The 21,668-nt window shown below is 45.6% G+C and overlaps 2 protein-coding genes across 12 annotated transcripts in view; one reads left to right on the forward strand and one right to left on the reverse strand.

Moving 5' to 3' along the window:
• Window positions 1-340: 340 nt before the first annotated feature.
• Window positions 341-13,084, forward strand: USP1 (ubiquitin specific peptidase 1). 4 transcript variants are annotated; one of them, XM_041483606.1, is made up of 9 exons: window positions 341-659; window positions 834-1,027; window positions 2,922-3,045; window positions 3,362-3,469; window positions 3,955-4,115; window positions 4,670-5,382; window positions 6,500-6,670; window positions 7,788-7,989; window positions 11,428-13,084. In XM_041483606.1, the coding sequence occupies exons 2-9, from the start codon at window positions 867-869 to the stop codon at window positions 12,140-12,142; spliced, it is 2,355 nt and encodes a 784-aa protein (XP_041339540.1). In that variant the 5' UTR covers window positions 341-659; window positions 834-866; the 3' UTR covers window positions 12,143-13,084. The 4 variants fall into 4 exon arrangements, with proteins under 4 accessions (XP_041339540.1, XP_041339541.1, XP_041339542.1 ...); XM_041483607.1 differs by having other exon boundaries at window positions 862-1,027; XM_041483605.1 differs by lacking the exons at window positions 341-659; window positions 834-1,027 and adding exons at window positions 709-802; window positions 1,500-1,724.
• A 2,290-nt stretch (window positions 13,085-15,374) lies between these two features.
• Window positions 15,375-21,668, reverse strand: part of DOCK7 (dedicator of cytokinesis 7) — a 94,808-nt gene continuing 88,514 nt past the window's right edge. For 7 of the 8 annotated variants that reach the window (XM_041483604.1, XM_041483603.1, XM_041483600.1 and 4 more), the window contains 5 exons: window positions 20,624-20,860; window positions 19,271-19,414; window positions 18,382-18,488; window positions 17,214-17,381; window positions 15,375-15,913 (listed from right to left, as the gene is read on the reverse strand). In XM_041483604.1, coding sequence (XP_041339538.1) covers window positions 15,871-15,913; window positions 17,214-17,381; window positions 18,382-18,488; window positions 19,271-19,414; window positions 20,624-20,860 — 699 coding nt within the window. In that variant the 3' untranslated portion in view covers window positions 15,375-15,870. Of the gene's footprint in view, window positions 15,914-17,213; window positions 17,382-18,381; window positions 18,489-19,270; window positions 19,415-20,623; window positions 20,861-21,668 lie in introns of those variants that run through there. The other variant, XR_005956472.1, reaches the window with a different exon arrangement.

The raw sequence follows: 21,668 nt of genomic DNA on the forward strand, positions 1-21,668 counted from the left end.
GGTGTGGCCTTTGGGCCGGGCTGCGGAGACAATTCCCGCTGGAATGTTCGGTTTTTATGGAAAAGCGCGGGAAGGCTGCGCGGGCCGCTCCGGGCGCTGCGGGCCGGGCCCTCAGAGCGGGGAGGGGGGGGAAACGGAGCCGCCGCCTCTGATTGGCCGAGCCGCACAGGGGGCGTGGTCACAGCGGGACCAATCTACCTCCCGCCGGCGGGGGTGGTAGAGGGCTCTCCCCACGCAAATGGTACAACCCGAACCCGAGCCCTTTGGCCGGGCCGTTACCAGCGCCCGCGCGCGCCCAGGCAGGACCCACAGCGGGCTGTCCTCCGCGCTGCCTGATGCGGCGGCGGCCTTGCGGGGCCGGTGGCGGCGTAGCTCCGGCGCCCAGCCTCCGCCGCTCTGTCCGCCGGCTCCCGGCAGACGCCCCGCCGCCGCTCGGCATGGCTTTTACCCCCCGGCCTGCCCCGCCGGGGCGCGCACGGTTTTCCGGCGTTCTCTCTGGGCGGCCGCCGGCGGGGCGGGGGGGGTTGCGGCGCGAGGCGGGGCGCGCGCGGGGCGGGGGGGTCCTCGTCGGCGCGCGGAAAAAAACGCGCCAAGTTGGCTGACGGTGTCCCCGCGGTCTCCATGGCAACGGCGAGCGGGAGCGGGGCCGGCATGTAGCGGTGAGTGAGGGGGAGCGGCCGCACCGCGGCCTCGGGCCCCGCCGGCCGCGGGGAACATGCGGGGGGCGCGGGGGGGCGGCCCGAGCCCGGGGCGGGGGGCGGCGGGTCCGCGCTCGGCCCCCTCGGGGAGTAAATGGCGCCTGGTGTGCGCGTGTGTGTGTGTGTGCGCGCCAGGTGTGAGCGCCCCGGCCGCGCCCCGCAGGAACCATGCCCGGCGTCCTGCCCGGCGACAGCGCCAGGGCCAGCCCCTCCAAGAAGAACCGGCTGTCGCTGAAGCTCTTTCAGAAGAAGGAGGCGAAGCGAGTGCTGGATTTCATCGAGGCGCAGGAAAATGAGCCGAAGGGCGCGGAGTTCCGCGGCGCCGAGATGTGAGTGCCGCGCGGGAGAAGTTCCGAGGCGCTGCTCCATCCTTCCATCCATCCTGCCTTCCATCCTTCCCTTGATCCATCCTGCCTTCCTTCCCCGCTCCTTTCGCTTTCCCTTCTCGCACAAAGAACGCGCTCCATGCAATTAACGTGCGCTTCAATTAAATTAACACGCGCTTACGTTAAATTAACCGCCGGGGCGGCTCCGTGGAACTGAGCGGGCTCGCCGCTCTAACCCGTTTCTGTGTTAAAAACAAAAAGCAGTTTCTGGTTTTGCCGCACCGGCGATGTTTAGTTGGCACAAAGTTCGGGATCCCGCGCTGAAGTTAGTTTTTAAAACCTGTTTAATCACTGTGACCAACTTCTAATAACTTTTTAAAGAAAACAAGTTGGGTTTTTTTTGTTTTGTTTTTTTTTTTTTTTTTTTTTTTTTTTTTGTCCGCGCTCGGCCCCCTCGGGGAGTAAATGGCGCCTGGTGTGCGCGTGTGTGTGTGTGTGCGCGCCAGGTGTGAGCGCCCCGGCCGCGCCCCGCAGGAACCATGCCCGGCGTCCTGCCCGGCGACAGCGCCAGGGCCAGCCCCTCCAAGAAGAACCGGCTGTCGCTGAAGCTCTTTCAGAAGAAGGAGGCGAAGCGAGTGCTGGATTTCATCGAGGCGCAGGAAAATGAGCCGAAGGGCGCGGAGTTCCGCGGCGCCGAGATGTGAGTGCCGCGCGGGAGAAGTTCCGAGGCGCTGCTCCATCCTTCCATCCATCCTGCCTTCCATCCTTCCCTTGATCCATCCTGCCTTCCTTCCCCGCTCCTTTCGCTTTCCCTTCTCGCACAAAGAACGCGCTCCATGCAATTAACGTGCGCTTCAATTAAATTAACACGCGCTTACGTTAAATTAACCGCCGGGGCGGCTCCGTGGAACTGAGCGGGCTCGCCGCTCTAACCCGTTTCTGTGTTAAAAACAAAAACCAGTTTCTGGTTTTGCCGCACCGGCGATGTTTAGTTGGCACAAAGTTCGGGATCCCGCGCTGAAGTTAGTTTTTAAAACCTGTTTAATCACTGTGACCAACTTCTAATAACTTTTTTAAGAAAACAAGTTTTTTTGGGTTTTTTTTTTTTTTTTCTGCTGCAATTTGCTCTTTTGATATTTTGGGGTTTTTCTTCTGGTGTTTAGTTGGCACAAACTTTGGATCAGTCGAAAAAGCTGCTTTGCTTCAAGTTAATATAATTAATTACTGTATCACTGAACTATTTGTATTAAAATTTAATTTTTTGCAAGGTGAGCTTTACTGGAAATACGTAGGACGTTTAGTTGTGGGGTTGCCTGTCGTTCATTGAGGCTTTTCAGGCCCTGAGCAAATCTGTTTCATTGCTGGTGAGGGGATTTAAGTGGGAAAAAGAAAATTGTGGTCAGTTAGAAATAGTTGGAGATATTAAAAATTGGTTCTGTTGTGTCATTACAGTGTATTAATCACTTCTAGCAGTGATTAATAATAATCAGTGCATAGTGTGTCAGGTTTATTGGTTTCTTTTTTAAGATTTTTTTCCTGTTTTTATGCTTTGGCTTTGCATCCAGAAATGAAGTGATGTGACTGGAGCAGGGGACAATGTAAAAATACATTCTAGGCACGTATTTTCTGCCTTATGAATGAAGAAAGAACATACAAAAGTATCTAAATATGAAATTTTTGCTCCATTAAATCAGTCTCCTGCTATTTGATGTGGTGGAACTTAGAGCAGGTTTTTTTCCTGTGTGTTTTTGGGTGGGTTGCTGAGGGGTCAGAGTGAATTCAGACACACTTTTGCTGGGTTTAGATCTGCATTTCTCAGTGCTGAATTCTCTGAGGTGGGGAGAGATGAAGGAGTGGTTTTTCCAGAGTGTGCCTTACCCCATTTTCTGTTTCCCAGTGATCAGGTGGTTCCTGCAGCTCAGCCCCCCTCCCTTGTCAGCTGTGAGAAAAAAGACAACATGCTGCCTTTTGTGGGCTTGAACAACCTGGGCAACACCTGCTACCTGAACAGTGTCCTGCAGGTGAGGCCACGTCCAGGGGGCTCCAGGAGGGAGGTTTTGGTCCAGCACAAATGGGTGAAATCAGTTTATTCTGGCTGTAAAGGGCATCTCAGTACAGCAGGGAAATAAAGATGCTGCTGCAGGAAATGTGTGCCCTGTGGGTGTCCTGATTGGGAAATTCTTCACTTTCCATACTCAGGGCTCCTCCCTGCTGTGAAAAATCCTGGATCTTTGTGTGCCTGGGGAGGTGCAGAGCTGTGTGGGTTATAAATGTGCATTTATGTGTGGAATAACTTCTTACTCCAGTTATTCTTGTGTTTTCAACTGTTGCTTGCAGGTATTATATTTTTGTCCTGGTTTTAAAACTGGAGTAAAACATTTATATAACATTATTTCAAAGAAGAGAGAATCTTCAAAGGATGAAGGAGAGCAAAAGGTAGAAAAGGTAACAAATCCCCACGTGTTCTTTATTTGTAACCTTGCAAGCGAGGCTGTCCTGAATACAGGGAAAATGTAACTGATTTCTGGAGCTTTTCAGCACTGTTTTCTGCACTGTTACTTCAGGTGAAGATGAATTTGAGTTGTTTTGAACTTTAGCACAAGTTTTAAAGTCTAACAGAAGAAATTTGGGGAAGATACCTGACCATGCTTCTGGCACAGAGATAATTATGAAACAGTGCCTGGAGCTGATGGAAATGGGAGTTTGGGCAAGGATGGTTTGGGATTTTAAACCAATGGTTAATTGGACTTTTACATTTGTTTCCTACTTGGAAAAAAACCAAAATATTGTCTGAAACCCACCTGGTCCCATAGCAGACAAAAAATTCAGCCAAATATAGAAAACCAAGGGAGGGGAGGAGAGAAAAATGCTAATTTGTGACCGATGTACCTGTTGCAAGTGTTTTTATTCCCTTTACATTGTCATTGCAGGGAAGCTGTAAAGAAGATCCCCTGGCAAGTTACGAGCTCATCTGCAGTTTGCACTCCTTGATCCTTTCAGTTGAGCAGCTTCAGGCCAGTTTTCTCCTAAACCCAGAGAAGTACACGGATGAATTGGCCACTCAGCCCCGGAGGCTGCTCAACACCCTCAGGTACAAATCCCCTTAAATACTGACAGAATTCTGACTTTGCCAGGCCTTACATTGCCCAGCCTTAGAGGCTGGTGCAAGGTAGATGGCCTTAAAGTTGGGGTGGCCTTACAGGCAGCAAGATTTTTGTGCTTTTTGTTGGCACCATGGTGTTGGAAATTTGGAAATAAATTGTAAGACTGTAATGCAGAAGGGGTTTAGAACAGTGCTTAGGTACAGAAATGTTACTGAATTACAGAGAGGTTTGGCTTGGAAGGGACCTTAAAGCTCATCCAGTTCCACCCCTGTCGTGGGTAGGGACACTTCCCACAATCCCAGGGTGCTCCAAGGCCCTGAACAGCCTGGCCTTGGACACTTCCAGGGAAGGGAAGGATTCCAGCTGAGGAGCTCCACTGCTGGGTGTGTGTAAATCCTTGAGGGAGAACCTAACACCAGCTCTGTGACAGAGAGGACACATGATCCTCCATGACTTGTGAATCCCTGATTTCAGTCTCAAATCACATTCCTCAGTTATCAAAGGCTACCAAACCCTCATTTTCTCTCCTTTCTTTGCACAGAGAGCTGAACCCCATGTACGAAGGGTACCTGCAGCACGATGCCCAGGAGGTCCTGCAGTGTATCCTGGGGAACATCCAGGAAACCTGCCAGCTGCTGAAGAAGGAAGAGCTGAACAAACTGCCTGTGGAAGAGCCTGCAGCTAAACTGGAGGAAAAACCCAACCAAAACTCTGAGAGCAACGGGTCTGTGAGCCCTGCTGAGGACGAGGATCCCAGCCTGGGCAGCCACGGCGGAGACGCGGCCAAGGAGAAGCTGCTCAAGGGAAACGGGAAAAGGAAAAGCGACGCCGAGGGCGGCAACGCCAAGAAAAAATCCAAAGTATCAAAAGAGCAAATTGCAGCAGAAGAAAATCAAAGACAAACCAGGTCCAAGAGGAAAGCCACGGGAGAAAAGATGGAAAACCAAACGGATGCCATTGCCAGGTGTTCCGGGGAGAGCGAGAGCGCCAAGCCCACGCAGAAAAAGTCGCGCCTTAGGTTAAACTGGTTAAAATCTTCCTGCAAACAGCCCAGTATTCTGTCCAAATTTTACAGCCTGGGAAAGTTAACTACAAACTTGGGATCCAAAGAGCCAGGGAAAGAATATGACTGTGAGTTCGAAGAGTCAGCTGTCAAGTGTGAAAATGGTGACAGTAAAGAAGAATATCATGAACCAGCGTCTCCTGTGGAAAGCCATCATGGAAAAGGAACTGAAAAAGAACCAAAAAAGGAAGGTTGGTGCACAAGTGGATGGGCTTAAAATTAGTAGGATTAAGAAAGTACAATGCGTGGGAGGTCAGCCTTCAGACTGCACAGCCTGCAGAGCTCTAAACACAAAATTAGATTTTTCAGGAATTGGAAGATGATTTTTAGGAAAGAGAATTTATTTTTATACGTGTTTGTAATTTTTTTTTTCTTTTAGAACTTGACCTGTTTAGCTTAGATCTTAAGGCATTTCTCTAAACATTCTGTAATCATTGTACAATATGTATAAAAAAGGCTGAATATTACCAAGTTTGTATTTACCACTAATTTTTGTCATCCATAGAAAGAGCAAGTGGATTTGAGATGTAAAGGGATATTTCTGGCAGGAGCAAACAGAACCAAACCCCAGTAGCTATAGTTTTACAAACAGTATCCTCTTTTTCCCTTCCAGTTCCTTAATCTTTCCATATTCCCAACCTTCCCACGAACCAGGAAGGACTCAGGATGTATTAAAGATCTAATCTATTTAGATATAATAGATACCAATTAGAAATGCTAATTGGCTGGCAGGTCTGGATTTTGTTTATGTCAATGAAACAAGCAAGATACATGTTGAGGGAAAGGCCTGAGTATGAATCCAGTACTTACAAATTTGGAACTTTGCATCACCAATTTTTTGTAAAAAATTGAAGGAATGAAGAGTCTTTTGAGTTCTGCATTTCTTCTGCAGATTTGGCCACAACTGGCCAATAAATTCAGGAAGGAGGAGAGGACTGAGAATGAACAGAAACCAGGCAAACCCACAGTGTGGTGCTCCTTGAGGAGGTCAGCAGTCCATGCTAAGGAGTCAGAGCATTGATGACAACCAAATATTCCAGAATGTGACACTGTCACACTTAAGTACAAAACAAGAACCCAATCTTAGAACAGAAATTAAAGTTTGAAGCCCAAGAGGCAGAGGGTCCTTACTTCCTTACAAGCAGATGGTACCATGAAAACTCCACGTGATTTGTTTTGCTTTTTAATTCCTATCTGAGCTCCCTAAAAGGCCGTGGTGTGACAGTGATTTGGTGAGGATAACCAGGGGCTGAAGGGTCTCTGGAATGAAGTGCCCTTGCTCAGGGATGTGCCGTGTGCTCTCTCCAGGTACAGAGCTGGCTGTCTTCGAGCTGGTGGAGAAACTCTTCCAGGGCCAGTTAGTGCTGAGGACGAGGTGCTTGGAGTGCGAGTGCTTCACGGAAAGGAGGGAGGATTTTCAGGACATCAGTGTCCCAGTGCAAGAAGATGAACTTTCTAAAAGTGAAGAGAGTTCTGAAAGTAAGTAATTCCCTCCAAAAAAGGGGTGTGAGGTGTGTCCCTGCCTCGGCCAGCCGTGGGGAAGGACAGTGCTGCAGTTAGGAAGGAACACGGCTCCTGTTTGTACTGGCTAAAATTAGAGGCTGTTATCTCCTGTCCTGATTAACTTTAGACTTTGGAAACACGGTGCTGGTGCTGATAATGTTGGCAGATCCAGATAATATTCAGATTGTTCCAGATCTTAACACATAGCATGGATTGCCTACAATCTGTCACTGAAGCACCTGTTTTCCTGCTTTTGAGTAGGTATTTCCTTTGATTTGAGTCTTCTTTTTTCTTCCTGGATAAGAAATTTTGCTTTTTCTTTTTGTAAGAAATATTTCCATTTTTTCTTAGAAATAAAAGAAACGAGAATCCAGCTTTTTTTTCTTAGTTACTGAAAAAAAAATTTAGTATTTTAGATTGTTGTTATTTTAACAACATTCGTATTATGTTTGTAAATGTTAGTCATGTGGTCTCTTTCACAAATTTTATTGATCTATATGCAGTTTTTGAGCTATTTTCAAAAGGAAGCATGCCAAAAACACATCTTGAAATTGAGAATTTTAAGGGAATTAATTTTAGTTGCCACTGACTTAATTTGGAGCAGCTTTTCCTGCTTTTGCTCCCCATTTTGCTGAAGGATTCAAAGGAAAATGTGTGGGGTGCTGTTCGTATGTGAAGTGCTGCCGACAGCGGGTGATCCTGTCAGCAGTGTGAGGGTGGCAGGGGAGGCAAAATGCAAGAAGTGAGAGGGAACTTTCTGGTTATTTTGGGGGTTTGCCTTAATAAGTGAAATTCTGGTCTCATACAAGCTCTCCATTTCCAGACATGGCAACAAAATTGTGTGATCTGAAAGGAGCTTTGGGAAAATCCTGATTTTGAGCAATGACATCCATGAAGTGGTGTTTTCATCCCTTCCTGAAATGCTCCAAAGACTGGAGTACATCACACATTTCACACATACTGAGTGTTCTTTGCAGTGTTGCAGGTTTGGAGTGGTCTGAGCTTCACATGTTTTGTTCTGTTGCTCTTCTGGCAGGATGCATTGGAAATGTAAATATTGGCATATCCATGAATGCAGTGATTTCTTTTCTAGTTTCTCCAGAGCCAAAAACAGAAATGAAGACTCTGAAATGGGCAATTTCCCAGTTTGCCTCAGTGGAGAGGATTGTGGGAGAGGACAAATACTTCTGTGAGAACTGCCACCACTACACGGAAGCCGAGCGCAGCCTCCTGTTCGATAAAATGCCCGAAGTGATCACGATTCACTTGAAGTGCTTTGCTGCCAGTGGCCTGGAGTGAGTATGCATTGCCTGTCCTACCAAACAGGGTCCTGCAGCCAGGGAAATCTTGTCCCAAGAGCTGGAAATGCTTTGGAGTGTTTCCAAAATATTCCCAGATTGGAATTAAATTGCTGGGGTGAAGCCCTCAATGCCATAAAGGCTTTGTGTTGTTCCAGGTAGTGGCAGAAATTACTTCCAGGAAAATTGACTTTTAGGAGACTCCTTAACAAAATATTTTAGCTGTACTCTTAGAACAACCTGATATTTCTTAAAATTTTATTTACTTTAAATATCCACTTATTTAAGGGGATATTTAAGTTTTAAGTAAATTGAGTTCAGAGGCAGCTTTAAGTGCTTTACCAGAACAAGTAATGAGAACAAATCTGCATTTTATGGTCTGATGTTGTCTCTGCCTGAATGTGAGTACTAAAAAGATGAATGTCAGGGGGGAAAAAAATATAATCAGGAGTTAACACACTTTAAAAAGCCAGCACTTATTACCCCAGAATTGACCAATTCCTTTAAACTGACTTTGGTCTCTACCTGAATGTGAACACTGAAATTTTGGGGAAAAAATAATCAGATAAACATTTTAAAGAGCTAATATTAAAAAAAAAAAAACACACACACAAAAACCAACTAATTACTTTAAAAACACAATAGTATCAGCATTATTGTTATTCAGTTACAGAGTGATCAGTTTGCTACTGTAATTGTAGCAATCCTATTTTGAAAGAAGTTGTGGGAGTGTTTGTTTTTTTTTTTATACTTAAGAATGTAGGGATTTTCTTTGGGATGAGAGGAAACAAAGAAAAATCCATCCCTCTAAAGCACTGTACAGGAATACCCAGGTTTCTGACAAAGCAGAAAGGAAATTTCCTCTGTCTCTGCACTGTGTTTCCATACAAGTCCAGAATCATAACATACAAAATTGTCTTTTCATTGCTCTCCACAATATTTACTTAAATACTGATTTGTGTATACTTAGAGCTGCGCACTTAAAAATAATTGCAGTTGAGTGGGAAACATGAAAATTATCTTCCACTTGCTCCTGTATTTCCTATTATCTTGTTTCCATGAGGAAGGACCTGCAGTTACCCAATCCTGTCCTGCCTCACTCACCTCTTCTGTCCTGGCCAGCTTCAGGTCCTTGCTCCAAAACACTCAGACCAATTTCCAGGTCAGAGTGAATCCAGTCTCTTGTAGTTTTCCTCATCTCTCCTCTCAGTCATTCCATAAATTTTCTGCCAAGGGCTACCAGTCAGAGATGAAGGAAGTCAGAGTGGAAAACCTGACAGAAACCTGTGATGAAGCTGAAGCTCTTCAGAAGAGTGATTTTTGGGTTGGATGTTTTCTCTTGGGGAAAACCCTGCTAAAAGTAGTAACAAACTCTTCTTCTGGCTTTAAAAAAAATTTTTTCAGATAAGAATCTTCAGGCAACTTTTAGCTCCCACAAAAATTTGGGAATCTTGTCTGCTCAGTTGTGCTCTACTGAGTTCTCTGGTGACTGAGTTGTAAATAAATGAGAAATGAAGAGTACTGTAAATATTTGCAGTTAATAGGGATTTTATTCATCTTTTCTAGATGCTGCTTTGCAAAGTGTTTTGTTTTAAAATAAAGCAGCCAGTGTGAAATCTCCTTGTCTGGGGAGGAGTCATTCTCTTTGGCAAGTGTGTGTGGGGAAATATGCCAGGCCATATGTGAGCAGGCTGTGAAGCTGTTTAGGAGGAATTTGTTAACTGGTAGCATGTAATTAAGCATTTCCACTATAGAAATTTAACAATCTGTGAGAAAATCAGCTTTTTGTCTTGTGAAATTCAGTGCAGTGGGTAAAATGTCACTAATTTATGGTCTCAAAAGATGTGGCTGCAGAAATCAGGTTTGATGTGTTTGAAGTGCATCAGTCAGAGCAGGCAGAGTACTTGGCATGCAATTTTTCTGTCTTCAGATTCTTATCATTAAGAAGAACAAAAAGCTAATAGGAAAAGATTTCCTCTCTTATTTCCTCCTCTCCAAATCTTTCTGATGCTGGATGTCATTGAGAAGAAAGGTAGAGCCTGCTTTTTCCTGTTTTCTGTGAATATGATTGTCCCAGTGTGCTTGAGTGGAACTGGATTTGTAATCCAGGGTATCAGCCAGCAGTTCTGTGTTTCTGGACTCTCTCCTGAATATCTCTATTTCTGGCTGCTGATAATAGGGATTTTCAGAAGGTTTAAGTTTTATTTTTTCTGATTCTGTGCTCTTCTGTGTTCCTTTTGCTGGAGTGAAAAGTGTATGGTGAGAGAGGTCTGAAGTGAGGTTTCACTGAACTGGAGTGACTGAAGATCTGTGTGTGTCCCTGTGTTAATTTCTGTGTCTCAGGGTTCATGGCTCTGAACAGGAGTGAAGCACAAGCAAAATTAAATCCAGGAAAACAATAATCATAACTGCAGTTACGCCGTGGCTGCAGTTTCCTTGGATTTAAGTTATTTTTTCCTATGATAAGAGCAGTGAGCTCTTGGAAACCTCAGTTTTACAGGGCTTGTCTGTACTCTCCAGTATTTTTCCCTGCAACACCCTCACAGTTGAGTAAGACTGAGTCATCCCTGGAATTTATTAGGACATCACAACCTATTGTTAAATAAAGGGATTAATTGATCTGGGCTGATGCAATGTGTAAGTCATCAAGAGCAGAATGGTTCAAGGAGGCTGATGCACAATGAAATCCCAACACTGACTCTCTCTTCAAACTCTGTAGAAGATCCTTATAATGAAAGGACTTCTTCCCCTCCTGGTAAATTTGTGTGCTGTGAACAAAATACCGAATATTTATGGAATACTAGAGGTTTTTCCAAAGTGAATTAGCTACAGAATTGTTTAAAAAATTAGAATGCCAAAGGACAGCTAGTGAAGAATCCCAGGTGAGCACCACAGCTACAGTGCACTGAGGGGAGCTGAGGAAAATTAGTCACAATCTGAGTGATATTAAAGCTACTTGAAAGTAAAATAAGTAATGCTTTATTTAGTAAATGACTCTTTCAGAAGGAGAAAAAAACAAACCCAACCCTGCTTGGTTCAGCCTTGGCTGTTGAAGAGGTTTTTGGTTTGTTTTTGAACAGGATGGTGAGAGAGAGAAGGGGGTGTTTGTGCAGAAATAGGAGCAGGAGTGATAACAATCAGCTGAACCTTTATCATCACTATTTAACAATTATCTTTAGCTGATACTTTGGAAAAATGGGATCTCTGAAATAGTTAAAATTTACAGTTTCTGGGCTGTAAGATTCAACATTACACTCATAAAAATGCCTTTCCTGACTGGGGGTGCTTGGGATGCTGGTGCTGGGCCAGGGCAGCAGGGAGCAGTTCCCACCATCCATATCTTTGAAGAAAGGGTATGGATGCACCTCTGGGCCACATGAAGTGGTTTTTGGGAGGTGCTGTGGCACGAGGTGTAAGCTCTGTGTCCCTTGGCAGGTTTGACTGCTACGGGGGCCTGTCCAAGATCAACACGCCGCTGCTGACGCCCCTCAGGCTGTCCCTGGAGGAGTGGAGCACGCGGCCCACCAACGACACCTACGGGCTCTTCGCCGTGGTCATGCACAGCGGCATCACCATCAGCAGCGGCCACTACACGGCCTCGGTGAAGGTCACAGACCTGCAGAGCCTGGAGCTGGACAGGGGCAACTTCCTCCCCGAGCCGGCCTACGCCGCGCTCAAGCCGGAGCCGCTGACCGAGGAGGAGGCGCGGGCCGTGGCCGAGGACTACGACGACGGCGAGGTCTCCTTCAGGCTCAACGGCGCCGCGCCGCCGGGCAAGGTGCTCAGCAAGAAGAACATGGAGGCCGTGGGGCTGCTCGGGGGGCAGAAGAGCAAGGCTGACTGTGAGCTGTGCGCCAGCAAACAGCCCAACCCCGAGAAGCTCCTGAGCGTGGCTCCCGAGCCCCGCAGCGAGCCCAGCGCCGAGCCCAGGGCGGAGCAGGGCGAGCCCCCGGCGCTGGGAGCCAACGGACTGGAGAACAAAGCTCTCTACGTGCTCCAGAGCCTCAAGGAGTACGAGGGGAAGTGGCTGCTCTTCGATGATTCCGAAGTGAAGGTCACAGAGGAAAAGGACTTTCTGAATTCTCTTTCTCCGACATCGTCATCTACATCGACTCCTTACCTACTGTTTTATAAGAAAATTGTAGAGTGATGCTGTACTTGGACTGTAAATATTTGGGATTTGCATACACCTCTGGCTCTGATTTGCATCCAAACTACCTGGAAGCAACGGCTGTTTGTTTTTTGAAGCTACTGATTCTTCATCTTTCTGGTCTTTTTTTTTTTTCCTTTGGTGTCAAGTGGCTCGACTTGAATTAACAAAACATGACATAGGACTTGACTCACACCGTAACTTTTCTGCTGGAGAATAGTGCTCTGACCTTTTAGAAATACCAGTTTGTATAGATTCTAAACGATGCCTACAGCACCCAGTAGTGGTTTTAATGCAGCTCTAGGTCTCAGACATGCCTGTTGTATTATTAGCTTTTTTTTTTCCTTTTTCCCCCTTTTTTTTCCTTATTTTTTTTTTTCTGTTGGTTTTTTTTGTTTGTTTGTTTTGTTTTTTTGGTTTTTTTTTTTAATAAAAGTTATTTGTATTCATACCCTGGAGTAAATGTATATTAACTAGCAAATTTCATCAGAAGTTGTGTATTTTTGTAACTTGGGAAGTAACACTTCATATTTAGTCTTTGGGTAATGGACGTGGTTTATTCTCCTGCTCCTTGCAACTTGAAGCACAAGAAAAAGGGTCTAGGAACCTTGTCCAGGGCATTGGAGGGAACTGAGTTCATGGAAGTGTTTGCCTGGTCTAATTTGCATCTTGGTGCATAGGTGTTAATGAGCAAAGTGTAAATAGGTGTGATTAATACTTCAAACCAGGGGCAGAGTGTAGTGTAATTAAAATAATTTTGTACTTTGAAGAGTGAAGCCCTCAAATCTGCATCTCTGTTTGGGGTGGTTGGGAACTCAGTGGTGACCTTCTAACTGAAGTTAATTTGTACCTGGAGCTCACTGAAACGTGGGGGAAAAGGAGAGCATTTGGCTTTGATGCTTTGTTAAGAATGTACATATGAAATAAAAAAGTTATGATCCACATCTGAGACAAGCAGATCAGCCTGTTGTGTTTGGAGAGGGGAAAGCTGAGAGGGAAAGGGCTTTGGGAACAGTAACAAAAAGGCTGGGAAATTAGCTTACAGAATTAAAGTGCTTTTAGAATTCATTCTGTGGTTTTTAGGGTTCTTGGACAGTACCTCCTAATTTGAAGGTACTTTTTGACTACAGTTGTGAGGTTAAGGGGAAACAATGCAAAACCAAAAACATTTGTACTAAATACTAGAGATGAAAATCCCAGATTGCCTGTCAGAGAATTGAAGGTGACTCCTATAAACTGATAATTAAAATTTTAACAACTATGACTCAGAAAAGGGGGATTGTTCAGTCTGTCCCAGGATGGATGGAATGACATCAAGTATCACTGCAGGCTTTGAGTATGCCCTGGATATATTTCACCTTTTTCCACTACAAATTAATTTATTTACAGGGAAACCCCTAAAAACCTCTGCCTAGTTAATTCTGCAATACTTCATTTTTACTATCTTTTATTATAAATGTTGTATAAACATGGAGGTAAGTCAGGAAAAATCTCCTTTAGTGCATTTTCCATGTTAGGTTTGACCTCTGACTGTTGTACAGGCCTTGATTTCGCAGCATAAAAAATCTGCAATGACAAAATACACTTTCCCTTTTCCAAAGCACAGCACCATAATAAAAAATAATTTTAGAGTCTAAACCAAGAAAAAGCTTCATTACAAAAATATCAGTAATCTTACCTTGCAAGGGCAGCCCAATCCCATTACAGAATGCAATTTTTTAGGCTTTGCTGAATTTCAGCCTGCAAATGAAAGTTTATTTTTCCACACCTGGCGCAAGACTTTATCTTTTTCATTCAACTGCAGCATCAGGAATGTTCCAAGGAAACAAAATACCATTATTTACACCAAAATAGGATGTCAGGAAGACCCAGCTGCCTTCCATCATCCCAGTGCAGCTTGGGAGGAGATTCTTTTGTGGCAGCTGAAGAGAAAACAGCCTCAGCTGGAAGATGCTGAATGAAAACCCCTCCTCTGGCACAGGAGAGGGATTGGGGGTGCATTTTTGGGATATTCACTCAAGCACCACTTGCCACCCCCCTGAGTTGCTTGTAACTCCTGTCCTGGAGCAGCACTGCTGTAAATTAAAGTTTCATCCTTTCACGGCTCCTGGGATTTGTTTGCACTGTGTAAATATTTTTACTGCCTCTTCCTGTAAATCTCTTCCAAAGCCCTTCCCTCCTTCCTTAATATTTTCCATTCTGAGATTCCCTGACTGCTGCAGCACCTCAAAGGCCTTGTCAGCAGCCCTGGGCTCTGCAAGAGCCTTGGAATACCCATGAAAAGGTTGGAATTTTCCTTCTGCAGGGAATTCCACGCAGGTGTGACACAGAACCAATTCAGGATTATTCTGTTCCAGGGAACCTTGCAGAGCCTGGCACACAAAGCACCAACTGTGCAGCTGCTGGGATAACAGAGCATGGGAAAAGTCTCCAATAACCTCAAATAAGTATCAGGAAGGGAAAAAAAAGACCCTCCCCACCCTAAACCTTCAGTGCTGCTGCAGAAGGGGGCACTTCATGTATAAATCCATTTTTCCTTCTATTTTTATATATATATATATATATAAAGAGTATGTTTATCAAATTCAGGTTTTGTGTGTATATCTGGGTTTTTATGCATACTTAGGTATTTATGGAGAGAGAATAAATGTGTTTAATCACACACCACCTCTTCCAGGGGACTTTGTTCACCACAGAGAGGAAAAATATTAAGGACAAGATTTAGGAGTTGTGGACTCAGCTCCGAATCTGATGTTTCCTCAAAGTGCAGTGTTAGACCCCAAAATACCTGCTGTAAAACATCTTTCTTCACATAAACAGCCATGCAAGGAATGCTTTGTACCCTTTTAAGCTGTGATACCATTTTAAGTTCTTCTGCTCTGTGAAATTAGGCTCTAAATTAAAAAATGGACACAAAATGAGTTTAGTTCCATGGACACTGCTAATTGCAGGGGTGAGGAGATGCTGGGACCTGCCTGCTGGTGGAGATGCCCATGAGCACACAGAAGTGAAGCTGAAACCTCCCCTGGTGGACTGAAGGAGGTCAAGGGGTACCAAGCTGTGCCTCCATCTGCTTCTGCCTACAGGTGGAATTTTTTTTTTGTTGTTGTTTGCAGCAAAGGAACAGGGATAATAAACAATCAGCACTCTGTTAATTAATGTTACCAGGACTTACCTTGCTCTGAACCTTTTCCCCAAGGATGCTGAGCCCTGAAGTCCAATGCACAGGGAATTAAAGTGTAAACATTCACATATTTAATAGTACCATCAAAATAACCATCAGCATCATCACTACATTAAAAACTTCCAAAATGCATTTGCGTATGGTCCTAATATAAATTAAATATAGGAACTAAAAGTAAAATAAATTTAACATTAGGTAATGCTATAAATAAAGGTAAATGCTTTTAGTGTACCTTTGAGTCATAAAAATGCCTTAAAAAACAGGTAAGTTTACAGCTCATCACCAATACTCTGGATACCACTGCCATGATGGTTTTTTTTTCTTTTCAAACATTGAGAAGTCTACATTGACAATTCAGAATGATTTTTTTGGCCACTGAACACTTTGATGGAGGAAGAGGTGTGTGGGATGTCCAGGATGAAGTCCAAGTTTTATTTCACAATAAAACTTCTTTGATTCCCAGCGCTGATAACAAGGCTCTTTTTCTTTTCAAAACCTTAATTTTTTAAGTGCTTTTTTTTTTTTATTTTGGTTTTTAACTCGTTTAGATTTCCATTTTGCGAAGGCTCATCCTGCTGAAGGAGTCTCTGAGGGAGAGAAAATACAATGATGAGCTCAGATTTTCCATGGTGAAATAAGAAGCCTCACCAGATGAATGACTCTGAATTGATTTCCAGTATTTTCTAGAGCTGGTTACAACAAAAATTAAGTCCACTGGCATTAAAACTCGTTGCTTTTCCAAGGAATTGGGTTTGGGTTTGTATCTGGGATCATCCAGACACTGACAGAAAGTTTAATTCCTGTGTACACACAGAAGCAGCACAAACACCTGTACAACTGAAACCTTATTTAAATCTTTCAAACACATCTCTAAAGTGGAATTTGCCAGGAATACTTGGACTCAGTGATCCTTGTGGGATCCTTCCAACTCAGGATATTCTATGATTTTCAGGATACTTTATGTCATATCTGTATTAGGCTGATTATCTGATCAGATAATAATTACCACACCAAAAGCATTTGTAGGGTTCCTGGCTGGGTGGGGAGGGAAGCTCTGCTATTCCCACCTTGCCAGCCAGGAAAATTTGCCAGGGAACAGCTGGGACACAGAGCTGGGGAGAGCTCCAGCATTCCAAAGCTGGGCAGGGAGGGAAGGGACCTTCCTGCAGCACTCCCAGCCAGAAACCCCCTGAGTTCAGCTCCAGGAACATCCAGCCTTGCCCTGCTGCCAGGGAACTCCACAGGGGTCACAGATTCCTGCTGGGAACCACTCCTGGCCCTGATCTGGGAGCCACAGCCTGGCTGCAAAGTGGCTGTACCCCAAATCCCCCTGCTCATCCATGACCTGCACATGGAGGTTTTGGTCACCCCAAACCTGGAATTTTTCCAGACCAGGTTGGAGCAGCCTGCTCTGGCAGAAGGTGCCCATGGCAGGGGGTGGGACTGGATGGTGTTTAAGATCTTTCCAGCCCAAACCCTTCTGTGATTCCCACTGGGATTTTTATGTCCTGTCTCACACAAACCCAGTCTCCAGCTTCCTGGTCTTCCAGCACCAACAATTTCCCCCCAGTGGAGCACCTGATCCCATTTTCGTTGGGAATAAAGTCCTGCCAAGCTGAGGGTGGTTTTGCATCTAAAAGGAATGGGATGCAGGATGGAAACAAACAAAAAACCGACTGTCCTAGCTGAGGAACAAAAGAAGTGTTGCAAACACCACCTACCACAGCTGCTGGGAAGGGAATGTGCTCTCAGGAGGGACTGAAGGGAAAAGGGACGGGCTCAGCCAGGAGAGCCAGGATCGAAAACAAACAGATGGCACACGATCCCGGGAAGCTCAGAGCCCTCAGTTTCACACCCTGTGCCCCAAGAGGAACCCCAAATATGCACCTGTGGCACGTGACAGGCAGCACTGCCTTGTAGAGCTGTGGGATCTTCCTGTTGATCAGGGGCTGCAGAGCCTCCTTGAGCCGGTGGTAGTTGCGCTCCAGCTCCCGCTGATATTCCTTCTGGTCCGGCCCGATCAGGCTCTTGTTCTTCCTCAGGGCATCCTCACACCTGCAACACAAACCCTCTGAGAGCTGGGCATGCAGAAGGAGCCCCTTGCCACAGGTGTGTTCATCCAACAGTACAAAAACAGCCACTCTGGCCCTCTGGGATCACAGGGAATACCCTTTGTCTTGCCTTTTGGTCATGAAGGCCCAGCTGAACCACCTGGTGTTCAGGGGGCAAGGAGAGGATATCACATCAAGGCCCAGCTGAACCACCTGGTGTTCAGGGGGCAAGGAGAAGATCTCCCATTTCCAGAGTGACAACTCCTTTTTTTATTGTCATTTACCCTCCAGTTACATTTATCCCCTCTGAAGAGAAATGAAAAGCTAATTTCCACAGAGCCACTTGCAGTCCCAGAGGATTTAAAGATGGATAAATCAGGAGAGATTAATAAATAGCAGCCTGGGATGTTCATCAAGAACTCTTCTGCTTGCAAAGATGTAATTTAAATAAAGGGTAGGAAAACAACTGTATCAGTTGTTTTCAGCAAAGACATTTATTTCATAAGGGAAAACTACGCTTCCACTGGATCTATTTGCTCACAGCTTTTTCATTTCAATTATTTTGGTGGTTTTTTTAATTTCTGGGTGCTGTAAAAGATGCTGGACTGAGTCTGCAGTTTGCATGACTCAAGGAAAGTAGAGCAGCCAGCACATTTCTCCAGGGAATTATGCCAGCATCCCTCCACTCTGCTTGGAGAAATTCACTTCAGAAGGAAATTTCACCTCCTGGCCAGTCCAGCAGCTCCTCCTGACCCTGCCAGGCTGGGAGCTCTGGCCTGTTGTGATTTCTGGGACACTTCACAGCTGAGCTGGGATCAATTCCTCCCTGCTAAACAGCAAGGGCCATGAAGCCAGGGAGCAGCAGCACCAACAGGGAAGGGCTGGGCAGGTGAGGAAGGAGCTGCACGTGGAACCTGGGCAGGTGGAGGGACACCAGGACAGCCCTGGGTCACTGCATGTGGCCCTGCCTGAGGTGGCAGGTGCCCTGGGGACCCTTTCCATACCTTTTGGTGAAGTCCTTGAAGCACAGGCGGAGTTTGTTGTGGTGTCTGAAGAGCTTTGGATCGTTGGGGATTTCAGACAAGAAAACTTGTGCAACTTCTAATGGTCCCTTTAGGAGAAGAAGGGGCACAGTGAGTTTCTGGGAATTGTCTGTCATATCCAACCACTGGAGAAAGTTCAGCCCCACAGAGAACATGCACAGAACACAACATTTCCTTACACAAAGCATCCTGAAGAGCTGCAGCTGGGAAATCTGGTGTAAATCACCAACCTCAGTGACAACTGAGTCGCCTTTAGGCCTTGATTTGTTTTATTTAAAACTCTGCTTTTGGAAAACTGTGTGAGAAACTGCACAGATTCTCCATTTGTTTTCCTTTATAAGGACTCCTGACCAAGTTTGCTCAACTCACAACTGAGGCAAAGTTTAAACAATGCAGATGGAAGCCAGGGAGCATTTGCCAGCACTGCAAACTCAACCCAGCACTCAGAACTCCAGCTGATTTTTTTTCCAGTTTGTGCACTGTGCTTTACTCAGGCTCTTTCAGTTTTCCTCAGTTTTTCTCCACTGCTTTCCATTTTGTTGAAAATCCACAGCAGGACACTATCCTGTAGAGCCTGGCTAACAAAGGGAAAGTTTAGGGAAGAGGAGCAGGCAGAAACAACTGCCAGGAAGCAGCAGTAACTGAGGGAGGGATGTTTTTTCCAGTTTCTTTCCACATTTTCAAGACTCTTACTCAAATAACAAAATCACTGGGAACAGCTGGCCTAGACCTTCCCTAAATGACCTTAAACACATCCCACAGACTGAACAGAGAAACAATTCCAGGGGAATTGAGAAACAAGGCCCAAGGCTGTGCAGTCCCAGAGTGCAGCTGGGACAGTGATCCTCACCTGATTCACTGTGGTACCTACTGATCCCTGCAGCACCATCTGCAGCATCTTGGGGTCTGCAGGGTCTTGGTGGGTGGCAAAAGCCAGTTCCTGGGTTTTCTTCTGCATGTCCTCGATGGCGACCTCGATGGGCGTCAAAATGATCTGGGCAAGGAGCCAGAACAGGATTTTTGTTATGGCTGAGCTTGGCAACCAGGCACAGACCTTGAGGAACACCCAGGTCACAGTGGGGTGGTGTTGGAACCCTGGTTACTGAGAATTTTAGACTTTCTGTGCTGACAGGCACTAACCCCCAAGGGAACACTGCATTTGACCTAAAACCATAAAAAAAGCTTCCAAAATTAAATAATAGAACTAAGATTATAAATATGTAATTTAGATAAAAGGATATAATATCACATAATAAAAACATCTAAATTTTAAAATATAATAATATATAAAAAAACAATATATATATTGAAATTTGTTATATATATATATAAATAATATATATAAAACAAAAACTAATCCTTCATCTTCTTCATAAATTTAGATATTATATAATTAAATAAAAAATCCACATTACAAACCACAAATAATTATTAAATTAAAAATAAAAATAATTTAAATAAAATTTCTAAATTAAACAATTTATCCTTTAAAAACTTCATTAAAAAATACAGCTCCATTTTAAATTTATTAAAATACTATAAAACTCACAATTTATAAAACTATAATTTAAATTACAAACAAATAAACATCTAAATCCAAACAAAAAATACCATCTCACACATTTAATCCCAGCCTCAACAAAAAAAAAAAAAATCCACAGGGTGGCACCACTAAGGGGTGGACAGGAGGACAGGACCTCAGAAATGCATTACCTTGGTTCAGTGACATCAAGAAAAGGTTTGGTTTTCAGATGTGTTTCTGGGCACCCCAGAGCTGTGTGAGATGTTTCTGAGTGGCACTCGTGTCCCTTTGGGTCACTGCTCACAGTGTCCCAGTGATTGTATCTGATCCTGCCCACCCTTGGAAAATTACCAAACCTCCATTACCATAGAATCATGGAATGGCTGCGTGGGAAGGGACCTTAAAGCTCATCCCACTCCACCCCCACCATGGGCAGGACACCTTCCCTAGAGCAGGCTTCTCCAACACCAACCCAGCCCAGCCTGCAGAGCTCTCCAAGCACCCCTACATGTACCAGGTCTGGAGGTGGTGGGGCAAGCACATCCCCAAATCAGTCTGAGCTCAGTTTGGGTTGAATGGCAACAGGGAGAAGTCCCTAGGAGCTCCTAAGGCAAGCTGGAATGGGGCTGAAGGAGCCTCCTGCAGCACCGGGCACCATTTCCCACCCAGCTCCAGCCTCACCTCCTCCTTGTGGATGACGTTGATCCTGGTTTTGATGTAGGGGAAGGCGTGGGAGGTGGTGAGGATGGTCTTGCGCTTGAACTGCTCGTGCAGGTCGCCGTGGGCGCGGCCGTCCAGCGTGAAGGGCGTGCAGTACATGAAGCGCCGCAGGTTGTAGTTCTTGTCGAAGTAGGTGATCCTGTCCTTCATCTCGTACGTGTCGAAGTAGGGCTCCACGTAGGTGATCTGGATGTAGGCCTGCAGCAGGGAACGTGCTCCTCAGCTGTGCTGGCCCAGCTGGAGCTGTGTCCTCCCAGCACCACTGCACAAACTAGGGCTGGGCTTTGCCTTCAAAAATCCCACTCACATCGGAGGGCTGGGTGCCCTCCCAGAGGCGCTGCCGCTGGCTTGTGGGCTGGGTGAAGCACAGCTCGCTGTCCTTCCCTTCTCATGCCTTTCACGTCATGGAATCATGCAATGCTCTGTGTGGGAGGGAGCTTAAAGCCCACCCAGCCCACCCCTACCACAGGCAGGGACACCTTTCCCTAAACCAGGTTGCTCCAACCTGGCCTTGGGCACTTCCAGGGATCCAGGGGCAGCCACAGCTGTTCTGGGCACCCTGAGAAGCCACCACAGCTTCTCTGGGCACTCCACACGAATTTCTCCCCAATATGCAATCTAAACCCTTCCTTGCCCTGCCCTGAGTCACAGTCCTGTTTCCCTACTCTTGAAGGATATGGCACAAAGGTGACAAAATGCTGCAGCGGCACAAAAGCCAGGGAATGGCACAGCCCCTCCTTCCTTGCACCCAGCAGAGCAAGGCCAGCACAGCCTCTGTCCTTTCACCTCCTCCCTTCCCACCCACCACTACCAGGCCAGGGAAGGGAATGGCCAATTCTGCATCCTTTGCTGGAATTATTTTCCCAAACTCTCCTCCCAAGCAGCCACAAGATGTTCAGTACATAGATTTTGTTGCCCATGCGGTGAAATTCAGGGCAGAATTTGTCCCACTGCAATTTCACCCATTCAGGACCTGTTCTATCTCTACACCTGCACTTGTGCCCTT

Source organism: Pyrgilauda ruficollis, unplaced genomic scaffold, assembly GCF_017590135.1.
Source record: "Pyrgilauda ruficollis isolate IOZ18807 unplaced genomic scaffold, ASM1759013v1 scaffold6, whole genome shotgun sequence".
NCBI classification, from domain to species: Eukaryota; Metazoa; Chordata; class Aves; order Passeriformes; family Passeridae; genus Pyrgilauda; species Pyrgilauda ruficollis.

Bases quoted from the DNA above. Each gene is read 5' to 3' on its own strand.
- USP1 (XM_041483606.1), top strand. From the start codon at position 867: ATGCCCGGCGTCCTGCCCGGCGACAGCGCCAGGGCCAGCCCCTCCAAG. The intron at 3,046-3,361 runs GTGAGGCCACGT...TGTTGCTTGCAG, and splicing joins ACCTGAACAGTGTCCTGCAG to GTATTATATTTTTGTCCTGG. The intron at 5,383-6,499 runs GTTGGTGCACAA...TGCTCTCTCCAG, and splicing joins AAAAGAACCAAAAAAGGAAG to GTACAGAGCTGGCTGTCTTC.